The 13,418-nt window shown below is 34.7% G+C and overlaps 1 protein-coding gene across 2 annotated transcripts in view; it reads left to right on the forward strand.

Moving 5' to 3' along the window:
* LOC106876022 (dynein axonemal heavy chain 10) overlaps window positions 1-13,418 on the forward strand; it is a 187,264-nt gene that overhangs the window by 49,374 nt on the left and 124,472 nt on the right. For both annotated transcript variants that reach the window (XM_052968399.1, XM_014924396.2), the window contains exons 26-31: window positions 1,235-1,357; window positions 2,502-2,735; window positions 3,887-4,113; window positions 5,064-5,232; window positions 7,486-7,586; window positions 11,996-12,179. In XM_052968399.1, coding sequence (XP_052824359.1) covers window positions 1,235-1,357; window positions 2,502-2,735; window positions 3,887-4,113; window positions 5,064-5,232; window positions 7,486-7,586; window positions 11,996-12,179 — 1,038 coding nt within the window. The remainder of the gene's footprint in view (window positions 1-1,234; window positions 1,358-2,501; window positions 2,736-3,886; window positions 4,114-5,063; window positions 5,233-7,485; window positions 7,587-11,995; window positions 12,180-13,418) is intronic.

Genomic DNA, 13,418 nt, shown 5'->3' on the forward strand with positions numbered 1-13,418 from the left:
AAATACCCCCCTCCCCAAACACCTACTTGTGGGCGTTTATTCTGTCATATTGGGTATAGTTATTGAGTATGAGTAGTTACTGGAAATTGAAGTTTTGTCTCAGCTGTATCATTAAGAAAATAAAAACAATTTTGAATACTGGTAATATTTAAAGTTTTGGAAATATGTTAAATCAGTATTATAAATTGTATAAAAGAGACCCCTTTGGCAAGAGAAAAAGACTTTCAGACCTACTAAAAATTGCAGCATCATGAGTCCCTTTAAAATCTCTGAGCTCTCCAAAGCAAATCAAAATCAACCTTCTTAGTAAAGGAAGCTTTGTTAAATTTAAAACATTAAACTCTGTGATGTTTTTGGAGTTTTGGTATTTAAAGCATTATAACTATTTGGGTGATTAATGCCATGATAACATTTTAATTAATGTTATTTAGTGTGATTATGTGCATACAACTGAATTTGTAAAATTAAAGGTTCAATATTTTTCTCAGTTTCAAAGTGCATCCTATAGGTTCTTATGCAGCTTCCAGTCACTCCTGAATTGAAAATGAGGTGATCTTATGGTACGAGTCCTAAATATCGGCCTTTTCCGTAACACCCGCACGATCTTCACTATGGTGTTAGGATTAGGGTTTTAGTGTCAGGGTTAGGGTTAGGGTTACGGTTAGGGACGGAATTCTCTAATGCAAACCCCAAACCCAAACCCTAACCGTAAACCTAACCCTAACCCTAACTCTAAACCCTTCAAAATAAATCACGCTCTCTGTATGTCTTTCGCTGTTATGATGTTGTTTCCCTGTTTCTCTCCAACACTTTTTACAGAAAAGGCCGATCTTTGGTAAAGATTGCCAAAGACACTTTTTACGGAAAAGGCCGATATTTAGGACTTGTACTGAAAGATTGCCGAAAATGATTCTCTACTGTAGAGCAATGCATTAAGTGTAATACAGACCCAAATGTAATGTGAAGTCATAGTTTTGCTTCAGAAACAGGTTCATACTTTATGAACCAGCACATCTCCCCTACGATCATCCAGGGTAATGCCTTTTCCATTTTGTCTACTGAGGCCATGAGAAATGTTTCCATATTGTGAGTGGACTTGGATTCGGAATGGAAGTTGCAGTGTGGCTGGTAGGAAAAGCATTTCTGCTTGGATTTCATTTCATTTTGTTGTTTATGAATAATATATTTCTCTCTGAGGAAATTCAATTTGGTCAATTGTTGTATCATATTTAAGCTTTGGATGTTGGTCCAACGTAAATGGATGTATCTTGAAGGTATTTTTATTGGTGGTGACATTCGTGCTCAGTTACCTGAAGAAGCCAAGAAATTTGACCAAATTCATAAGATGTTTAAAAAGGTAAGACATCATTAAATGATACTAATACAAGTTGTTTGACAGAAATTTTATGAAAGAAATTATTATTATTATTATTATTTCTTTTTATCTCAGATTTTGTTGGAGCTCCTGGAGTCTTGCATGCATAGCAGGCTTGCTGCCTGCAGCCTATGGTACCATGCGTGCTGTTTTTTTCAGCTATCTAATACTTTCCTGATTATTCTGGCCATGCCAAAGAGACAAACCTTTTGTAACAGTTCTACTGGGCACTCTGTTCCAATGTCCTTTATATTCCTCTTGATGTCTTCTGATACTGTCCCTAAGGATCCAACAATGATTGGCACTATCTTCACCTTCTTCATTTTCCATAGTCGGGTTATTTTATACTTAAGAGGGTTGTATTTATCTATTTTTTTTACCTTCCTTCTTGACTATTCGTAGGTCAAAGGGGTACACAACATAATTATAGATGTGAAGTTAAGATGTTAGATGCAGACATGACTATCTGCACACACTTGCCTATAGGTACAGGCATATCTGTGTGATTGAAAAGTTTGGTTTTGGGTTCTACTGACTGGCACCTTGAGTGTCTTCTACTCTAGATTTGGATATGTAGAATTCAGTAGATAAAAATTGTATGGAAGCCCACCATATGTGCATGTATGTGTATATATATGTATGTATATGTATGTAAGTATGTATGTATGTATGTATGTATGTATGTATGTATGTATGTATGTGTGTTTTTGTGTGTTTTTGTAACTACTTATCCAACTATGTTGACATGGAAAATGATGGGGTAAAAGTATATGACTATGTATTAAGATCTTTTTAATTCCAGTGAATATTTAACAACTGTAAGTCATTAGGAATAATCAGTTATCAATATTAGTCATTGAGAGTGATTAACACCTAAGATCTGTTAACAGTGATAGTGTAGTTACACATGTCAATAGGATTATAAACCTTCCATCTAGACAAAGAAAAGTAGAGTATAAGTATACTTAAAATTTCAGACTGAACACATGGTTTGTAACAACAAAATTACTCAAATTAATCATTCTCTTATAAACTTTTCAAATGCAAACTTTACAATTTGATGTGAGAGCTACTTGAATTTTAATGCATTATAAATACAAATGAAATCCTGTTACTCTGTTTATAGATTATGACTGAGACATACAAGAATCCTAACATCAAAGACTCATGTCATACACCCAACCGTGCACAAGATTTGGAGATGCTAAGCTTGGGACTTGAGAAATGTCAGAAATCTCTGAATGATTATTTAGACTCAAAGAGAAACTCTTTTCCACGGTTCTTTTTTATATCTGATGATGAACTGCTAAGTATACTTGGTAGCAGTGAACCAACATGTGTCCAGGAACATATTATTAAGGTGAGATCAACCGAAGAAGTATATATTTTGGATTATTTTTATTAACTGAGAATGGGTTAGTGAGATTAAAGATAAATTTATTAATCTTTGGTGTCATCTCTTGAATATGAATAAGTTTTATCTATATGCATTTCATAACATTTTCTGTCTGATGTACAAAATTATTAGTAAAGATTTGTAATCAAGAATTGTTAAGTTTCTTACAATCATTTTGCCAATAAAATTTGGTTGATCTGTTGCATGTCATATTATTTTTGAAAGGAAGTTTTATCTTCAATGACATATAGAAACTTACTTTTTGCCAATGATAGTAACTCTATTCAAAAGCATTTACAGAAGTTGATGGTCAGAAATTTGAAAGCTTCCTTTTTTCATCTCTGTTTTTCATTTATGAAATAAATCTAGTAAGGTACTTTCTTATCATTATTTGTATTGTCTTTTCTGTATACATTATTTTGCAGAATTGGTAGCACACCAAGCAAAATGCTTAGCAGCGTTTCATCCATCCTTATGTTCTGTGTTCAAATTTCACTGAGGTCAACTTTGTCTTTCATCCTTTTGGGGTCAATAAAATAAGCACCAGTTGAACACTGAGGTCGATGTAATTGACTTACCCTCTCTCCAAAATTTCAGGCCTTCTGCACATAGCAGAAAGGATTAAACTATTAGTTACGAGACTTATGGTTTCTGTTTCATGAGATCTTCTTCTACCATAGGAATCTTACTGTGTCCTAGACTAAGATACTTAACTTGATCTGTTCATGGTTTAATGCCTAACCCTTTGCTTGTCCAAAGCATTTTCATAAGTTTGTCCTAAATGCTCATTCATGTTTTCAAACTTTTAGTTACCCCTTGTTTCATATGTTGTCCTTGTTTCATATGTTTTCCCACATTACTCTAGTGATTGAGAAAAAATTGGGAATGTGTATATGACATATGATACCTGGATACCAGGAAAATATGTCTTGTGTACCACATAATACACAGGACGGGTAAAGGATTAATTTAAAACTGCAAGATGTTAAATTCCTGGATCCTGGTGTGTGAGTTTAAATCCCATTTTGAATGAATTGTGTCCTTGGGTAACACACTTTACCTTTTTGGTTTTGATAAAGTGATTAATACTTGTAATTTTTAATTTTGCTTTGAAGATGTTTGACAACATTGCTTCCCTTCGATTTGAAATTGGATCCAATGGTGAGACATTAGCTACAGCAATGATATCAAGTGAGAAGGAGATGATGAATTTCCATCACCATATTATGGCTGAGGGACGAGTTGAAGATTGGATGACCAATGTACTTAATGAAATGAGAACAACAAATCGTCTGATTACCAAAGAAGCAATATATTATTACTGTGCTAATAATAAAACACGGTAGGTTTCGGACACTTTGATTCATGTATTTTTGTTTTAGAAGATTCAGTTTTAGTTTCAGCAAATTTAGTATCAGTTTCTTGTTAATTCAGTATTCTTCTATTGAGCTGATCTCTTTGTTTTCTTACCTGTTTTGCTGCTGGGTATCATTAGTTGTTATAACATATATGTACAGGCATGGCTGTGTGGTTGAGATGCTTGCTTCCCAATCATATGGTTTTTTGATTCAGTCCCACTGAGAGGTACCTTGGGCAAGTGTCTTCTACTCTAGCCCTGGGCAGATCAAAGCCTTGTGAGTGGATTTGGTAGATGGAAAATGAAAGAAGTCATATATATGTATATATATATATATATATATATATATATATATATATATATATATATGTATATGTATACACACACACACACACACACACATTCACACACACACACACACATATACATACATACATACATAATACATATAAACATGTGTATGTGTGTTCGTGGTGTGTGTACCATGGTGGTTGTAAATGAACATCATCATCATACAAATAAGGTTGTTTGTTTCCAGTCTTCTGTGAAAAACATTTTTAGCTACAGAAAAATATTACTTTGCTTGGAAACAGGTGAGAGCTGACAACAGGAAGGGTATCTGGCTATGGAAAATCTACCTCAACTAATTCCGTCTGACCCATGCAAGCATGGAAAAGTGGACATTAAATGATAATTATGAAATAAAGGCGACTGTATTATAATAAAGTGGTTAATTGTAAAGAACTGAACAATAATAGGTCCAGTCAACAATAAGTAACAGAGTTATTGAGTGGAAAACTAAAATATTTGAATTAAAGAGCTGTCAGCTGTAAAACAAATTATGGAGTGGCCAATTGTAGAGAAGTTAATCAATTGAATTTTAGAATAATTAGTATTAGATGGTGGAGTTCAAGAATGGTCTATTCTATTTTCAGAGTCCAGTGCATGTTTAACTGTTTGGGAATGGTGTGTCTTGCTTGTAACCAAGTTTGGTGGACATGGCAAGTGGAAGATGTTTACAATAAAATCAAGAAAGGTACAAAGACGGCTATGAAGGACTATGCTAAGAAACTGCATAGTCAAATTGATGACATCGTTGTGCAGGTATTATTTTCTTTTATATTCCTTCTTTGGTTTCCACTGTATGCTACCCTTTTGTATCTTACTGTAAGGATGGGTGATGGGTTATACAGGATGATATAAATCCTTAACCATTTTTAAAATTCTTAGTTATAGTCATTTCACTTTTTTTTATTAACTAATTCCCTTCAGAAATTTATGAATTTCTGAATTATAACCTCCTTTCTTATTTAGAAATCTGAGGTTTTGTGTTTGTGTACAAAGTAATTAGTTCTAGGATCCAGAGTTATTGACTTCTACTGTTGCCTCTTAATATTATATTTGTTTCTAAGGCAGTGAGCTGGCAGAATCGATAGCTCTTCAGGCAAATGCTTAGTGGCATTTCATCCATCTTTATGTTCTGAATTCAAATTCCGCAGAGGTTTACTTTGCCTTTCATCCTTTCAGTATCAATAAAATAAGTACCAGTTAAGCGCTGGGGTTGATGTAATCAACTTACTCCCTCCCTCAAAAGTGCTGGCCCTGTGCCAAAATTTAAAGCCAATATTATATTTGTTTCTGTGAAATTGCTTCCCATATGTTTTAAAATGAGATTGTAGATTGAATAGATGAAAAGCAAACTTCCATTTTATAATACTCACTTATACAACTATTAGCTGTATCTATCTCGTTTTTTATAACCCACAGTATTCGAGCCTAATATTCAGTAATCCTAATATTCATCTCTTATTCAGTGTCGTTTATTTCTTACAGTGATAAACAGTGTCTCAGCCCTTAGTATGTACTTACATTGTGGGGAATGAACAGATGAGTTATAAGTTTTTTTCAGTGACATAACACATAACACGGCAGACAAGATCTAAATTATTGGCTGTTTGGTTGGCCAGCTGATATCCTAGTGATTTGTTCATTTGTGACTCTCACATTTACATACAAACTAACTAGACAATAATGTTTCTAAGTTGCTCTATGGTTTGGAGGTGAAATATCTGGGAACTTAGAGTGCTGGGTTTTCTGATTTTCACAGCCAATGCACAAGGGCAATAAACACTGAAGATGTACAGAAAACAGATTCCATCACATGCCAAGGGGAAAACTAGAAGTAGTTGATAGCTTCTGTTACTTAGGTGACCAAGTCAGAAGTGGGGGTGGATGCTCTGAGAGTGTATACTAGAATAAGAATAGCCTAGGCAAATTGTAGTTGTGGCTGATGCCAGTGTCACCTGACCGGCACCCATGCCAGGCCACACAAAAGCACCATTTGAGCATGATCGATGCCAGTGTTGCCTGACTGGCTCCCGTGCCAGTGGCATGTAAAAAGCACCATTCAAGTGTGGTCAATGCCAGTGCCACTTGACTGGCCCCCATGCTGATGGCACATAAAAAGCACCCACTACACTTGGAGTGGTTGGCATTAGGAAGGGCATCCATCTGTTGAAACCTTGCCAGATCAGATTAGAGCCTGTTACAGCCTCCTGGCTTGCCAGTCCTCAGTCAAACCGTCCAACCCATGCCAGTATAGAAAGCAGATGTTAAACGATGATGATGATGATGATTTTAATATATCTTTAAACAACACATTACTTTGGTTGTCATAATCAATCCAGTGAGTAACATTAAATTACCCACTCTCCTGTTTGGAACTCATAATTGGGATATTGTAAGATCTTGAGGCTGTATGATAGATTCATTCAAGCTAATGAATGTGATTGTGATGAAAATAATTTTGATGATGATGATAATGAGGCAGAGAATAAAGAAGTGACTTGAGTGATAATTTTTCTATGTTTGCGCTAACCACTATTTGGTTATCGTGGAGAATATACTTGTAGCCTTAATCCATTGCTTGCCATTACCTGTCTCTTGAGTGCTTATAGTGAAGTGCACTCTCTTTCAAGCATTTCAGCCATGCTGTTGGTCTGCATGCATTGGGGCTCTGCATTCACACATACACATAAGCATACACACATACACATAAGCATACACACATACACATACCATAGACATGCATGTAATCTATACACACAGGCTGTACCAAAATGGCACACACAATGCAAGTCTCAAATTCGAATGAAATGCACGTATAGCCACACACTCATACCCATACATATATAGAAAAATTATACACACATACACATGCATGCATGCATTCACACACACACACACACACACACACACACATACACACACACATGCACAACCCAACTAAGTATAAAAGATCAGTGAATGATGTCTGCTTCTGACAAACTTATCAGTCATCCTTCTATATACTTTCAGATTCGCTCACCACTCAACAGAAATGACCGTGCAAAATTCAATACAATCCTCATCATTGATGTTCATGCCAGAGACATCATTGACAGCTTTGTTCGCGACAGGTTTGTATATACAAGACTACACATACAAGTCTTTGTTTTAAATTATTTACATATTGTTGAAATTTATAGAAATCGTTTTATCATGTCTCTGGAATACTGAAAATTGTAATGATGTCAATACTACTGAGGCCAGCTTTGCCTTACAACCTTTCAGGGCTGAAAAAAAAAAAACAAAGACAAGTCAGGTGAGATGCATTGGCAAAACTACAAGAATGCTGGATGTGATGCCTTGTGGTATTATTTATTCTGGTTCTTTACATTCTGAGTTCAAATCTTGCTGTGGCCTATTTGAATAATAGACTTAATCTGTTGACTGGTTTAATACCACTACTTGGTACCTCTGTTGTAAGCATTCAGTCTACATCTCCAGTTTAAGGATATCTTTATCTCTGCCTTCCCTTAGTTTTAGAGGTTCTGTTGAAGAGTTAAGGATACTGCCTCCCCCCCCCCATAATTAAAAAGATAAAAAAATATCCAAATGTACTTATTTCCTTAATTTGTTGTCTCTCAGGAGGGTCACAACGCCATTAATGAATACATACCCTGGTTCAATTTTACTTCTTTATTATTTGTCAATTGGTTAGCTATTTAACCAACTAACTAATCAATTGTTTGATTAATCACTCAGTTAATCAATCAATCAGTTGTGTTTGTCAAAGTCCTTTCATCATTTGTGATCTCTTTAACCCTTTAGTGTTTAAACCGGCCATATCTGGTCCAGATATTTCTTCTGTTTTATGTTCAAACTGGCCTGATCTAACCTCTCACACCTACCCTACAATGCCATTCTAAAAATAGACAATAACAGCATCAAAATCTCAAAGTTATGAGACAATATATTATTAATTCAAAACAATATGAATAAATAAGCTTTACATTTGACCGAGTAATTTGAACATTAAAGGATTAAAGACATCTTAGACAGACCTGGAACTGACCTGAAATAGAGAGGACATGTCACTGAAGAGGTCATGGGTGGCAACAAAAGAACTTTGACAAATACAACTGATTGATTGATTAACCAAATGATTAATTAAACAACCAACTAGTTATTTGATTAAGTAGCTAACCAATTGGTGAAATAAAGAAGTAAAATTATGCGTATGCTTATTAATTATTGGCATCTCAAGATACAACAAAATCTCAAGATACAACAAAATCTCAAGATACAACAAAATTTGTTTTGACACAGAGTTCACATCAAGAACCTTGCAAACCAAATACAGTTATTTTCTTATGTTTCTGCTTTTATGAATCTCTTTTAGTCTCTACTTCTTTATCACTTTTCTCTCTATCTCTCTCTGTCCTTGATCCTCTCCTTCCTTTTTTCTCTACCTCACACTTTATTTCATATTTTTGTTGTTGTTTTATCTCCGAGTCTATGATCCTTACAACACCTAAAACCATTGCAGGCCTTCTAACACTTGAAAGATCAATACTGTTAGTATGCAAGCTTGAATCTATGTTGTTGAATGCAGAACAGATGTGAGTTGGGGTGGAAATGATAGAGGGTTGTCATTCTGGAGAGGAAAGATTGGGAAACGGTTATAATGCAGGGCTTAGTAGGGGAACACAGTAAATGTAATGCAAGGAAGTAAAACAGAGACAATGTGACTGGAATGAATTGTAGGTAACTTGTTCAGAGGAACAAAGGCTATTGTCATAGTAATTGTGTATCAACCTGTAGTGAATTTTGGCACAGCGTAGCAGGTTTATTTTTCATCATGCATATCTGATCAAAAGTGTAACTTTGTTCTGTTTCTTTATATGCTATTTTTAATGTTGTTTAATGTTGTTATATCTTTTTGTGGGGAGCATGTGTACAATTTTCCCCAGTCTTTAATTACAGTGCTTTTTAAAGGATCAAATAATTTAAATTTCCAGTTTATAAGTTCCATAAATATAGATCTGCTTACACATATATTTCTAGACTTCTAGACATGTTCATATAATCAATATTGGTTTCAGATTTTTGATACAAGGCCAGCAAGTTCAGGGGATGAGGTAAGTCAGTTGCATCGACCTCAATCCTCAACTTGTATTTATTTTATCAACCCCAAAAGGATGAAAGGCAAAGTTAATCTCAGCAGAATTTGAACTCAGAATGTAAAGATTGATGAAATGCCACTAAGCATTTTGCCCAGCATGCTAACAATTCTGCCAACTCACTACCTTATTTCATATTATTAATATTGATTTCAAATTTTGGCACAGGGCCAACGATTATGGGAGGGGAGCGTAAGTTGATTACATCGACCTCAACCGGTACTTCTTTTATCGATCCCAAAAGGATGAAAGGCAAAGTAGACCTCAGTGGAATTTGAACTCAGAAAGTGAAGATGGATGAAATGTTGCTAAGCATTTTGCCCAGTATACTTTCATGTTACCGGGGTTTTCTGAAAATCTGCCCATCCATTAGATCGCCCATGGACGTTTATTTGGATGGGCAGCTATTTGTGGTTAAAAATTGAAACAGAGTTATTGTTCTTGTTTGCATTCTGTTTCGATGTTCATTTGCTCTACGTCTGTAGATAAATTCAAAGGATTCTTATTCCCAATAATGGAGTCGAAAGAAAATATATCAAAACATATTCAACGATCATATACCATTAGTGAAAAATTGAGTGCTATTAAATGAGTGAAAGAACATTCTGGCAATTTATCTGCTGCGTCAAGAGACTTAGGTATTGATAGAAAACGATTGAGCAAATGGTGCTAAAAAAAAACTGAGTAAATCAATATGTCAGACAAGAGGAGGTGCAGATCAATTGGTGGAGGTAGAGGACGAGCACACAGAGATCTAGAGATTGAACTCTTACAGTAGATTGTTGTTCAGCGTGCAAACAATATAATTGTAAATTATCGCTGTTTACGGAAATATACTTTTGAATTGGTAAAAAGGTTTGGAATTGAAATGAACAGCTTTAGATGCTCTGATAAATGGATTTTCAATTTCATGAAATGGAATAAAATGACTGTGAGAAAGATTACACATGTTGGTCAAGCAGACAATAAAACACTTGGAGAAAAGGCACAAATCGCCAGTGACTATCTAGATAGCATTCCAGTATTAACAGCAGATAAGGATGCTGATCAGATTTATAATATGAATGAAACACCTGTATATGTTGACATGTTGAGTTCAACAACCATAGACTTTGTTGGCAATAAAAATGTAGATGCTAGCCACTGTGGTGCTACCAAAGCACGTTTTATTGTTGTGTTGTGTGTTAATGCCACAGGAAAGGTGTTTAAAACAATGATTATCCTTAAAGGATTGAAAAACGTACCTAAAATCAAGGTCCCAAAGAATATTTACTTAAGTCTCCAACAGGGGATAAATCACATATGAACTCATGCAGCTGTGGGCTGACAAAGCATTTGGGCAGAGAACAGCACAACTATTCCATGCTCAAAATTCAGTGCTATTCATGGATGAATGCTCAGTGCACAAAAAAACAGAGCTCTTAGAAGTGTTCAAATGCAAGAATACAATTCTTAAACTTATACCTCCTAAAACAACATCTTACTTGCAGCCGTTAGATGTATCAATTATTGGTCCAGTCAAGAAAGCCCTTCATGCTGAATGGGAGAATTGGTTTCCAAATGGCAAAAAAGAGTGTACAAATAAAGGATATCACAAAAAACCTTATTAAGTGATAGTGAACTTTGTGATCCAAGCTGTTGCCACTTTAAATAAAGAAACTATAAAGCGTGCTTTTGAATGTTGTGGAATTGGACAGACTGTAGAACACAGCCTCTTAAAACTCATGCTTACAGGATGTTTTGTCTGGCCTTGAGGTAAAAGCACCAGATGCGCCTAAGGACAAAATTGAAGAAGATGAGATACAAGTAAGTGAAGTTAGCTCTAATGTGAATTATGGCTAAGCAACAAATGAAGAAATTTGTGACATTTAACTTGAAACTTTTCAGTTATTATCCTACCATAAATGCCCAAGGACATTATTTGTTTATATGGGGCTTCTATTCATGTTTTCAATAGTTTAATTTTCAATATTTCCTAATAGATCCATTACTAACTTCAGAATATTTTTTGATATGCTACTTCTTTTAAGGCTGTTTCAGTTTCTTTATGTCTATATGTCTGATAACTGAAGCGATAGAAGTTCAATGGAATTATATAAAATAAATATGGTTTTTGAGAATATCTTTGTTTTTCCTAGGTGAAATATTTTACTTCCATATTACCACCCATGTGCACTTATTATAGGTGGGTGGTTATTTAAACCAAAAAATAGTTTTGTAAAATAGAATTTTCTGTTTAACAGCCCTGGGCAGATTTTCGGAAAACCCTGGTACTAATATTAATAATTTGTTCTGTGTAGTGGGTAATTTAAACTTGTAACAAAAGGATATTTTAACATGATTTTTTTTTCTGTTTTTATTAGTATTATTGATGCTCGAGAATTTGAATGGGAGAGTCAGCTAAGATTCTATTGGGTACGGGAACCTGATGAGCTCGTTGTCCGACAATGCACTGGTGATTTTGGTTATGGTTATGAATATATGGGCCTTAATGGACGTTTGGTTATCACTCCATTAACTGACAGGATCTATCTTACTCTAACACAGGTGCGTTTTTCTATTTCTTATACTTTTCCTCCTCCTCCTCCTTCTGCTACTTCTCTTTCTGCTGCTCCCCCTCTTCTTTTCTCACCCCATTTCATTTGCCTCTCTTGTTTTTTTCTGTTTGTTCCTCTTTCTCTCTCTGCAAATTAAAGTTTTATACGAATACAAGTTTGTTGCAAATCAGGGAAACAGGTACCAATATCAACACATTTTTGGTCCTAAGAAAGACAAGTATATATTCTCTCCCCACCATTTCCAATAAATAAGCCACACTCAAACCATAAAGTAAAAGAGTTATTAAGAAAAAAACTGGATTTTAATATTTTCACGATTGTAGTTCATTCCCAGTTGAACCAATGCATAACATTGATTATGCTTCTCTTCATCTGTAATGTTTTTCTTCTAAACTCCAAATGAAACAATTCAAAGAATTCTTCATTGCAAGGGCTGCCACTGTGTAGAATTCTAGACTGGCTTCACAAAACATTCAATCCAAAAAATGAATAGCAAACCTGAAAGTTCCAGACTTAATCTTTTTGTTTTTTGCTGTTGATTTATAAAATGGGATTGAATAGAAGCTACTGGACCATTATCTGGTGAAGTAGAATATGCTCAAGTCGCTCATATCATTGATTACGTGTGAGTCATTCTAAATGACTGGTATAGCAGTATCATTATCATCTACTACAAGAAGAAAGGAGATACTCTAGAAAAGACAGCTATAAAGATATTGAATGATTGGATTTACTAAGGAAAGTAACTGGATGGTTTATAGCACAACTTATTAAAAAGAAAATTGTCATAGTTCCTGGTGTATAAGAAACACTATTGCTTAAGATGCAGCCCCAAGTTACAACTATATATTGTGGAAAAAAGAAATATAGTATGTTTCATTGTATACTTATTGAAAGATCTTTTAAAGTGGTTTTGTAGGGGAAAATGTACAATTTTGTGCATTAAATACAATCATTAGATAGTATACTGAAATAAAGTATGAAACCATAAATTTATCACAAATAAACTACATTATATGAGTACCATATTTTAACTTCATTTTCTTTCAGATCAACTGTATAGTTGTCTATATTTTGGTCAAGAGAATTGCCATACAGGATGCAAAACTTGTATTTTTTGCTCTGATGTTTTGTTACCATGATCAGCCACCAGGATGGCACCCCACTGCTTTGGTTTTGTTATCATCCACTTGTTGTAAATAGCTGATAGGTGGATGAAAATCTAATA

The sequence above is a fragment of the Octopus bimaculoides genome, chromosome 1 (genome assembly GCF_001194135.2).
Source record: "Octopus bimaculoides isolate UCB-OBI-ISO-001 chromosome 1, ASM119413v2, whole genome shotgun sequence".
NCBI lineage: Eukaryota > Metazoa > Mollusca > Cephalopoda > Octopoda > Octopodidae > Octopus > Octopus bimaculoides.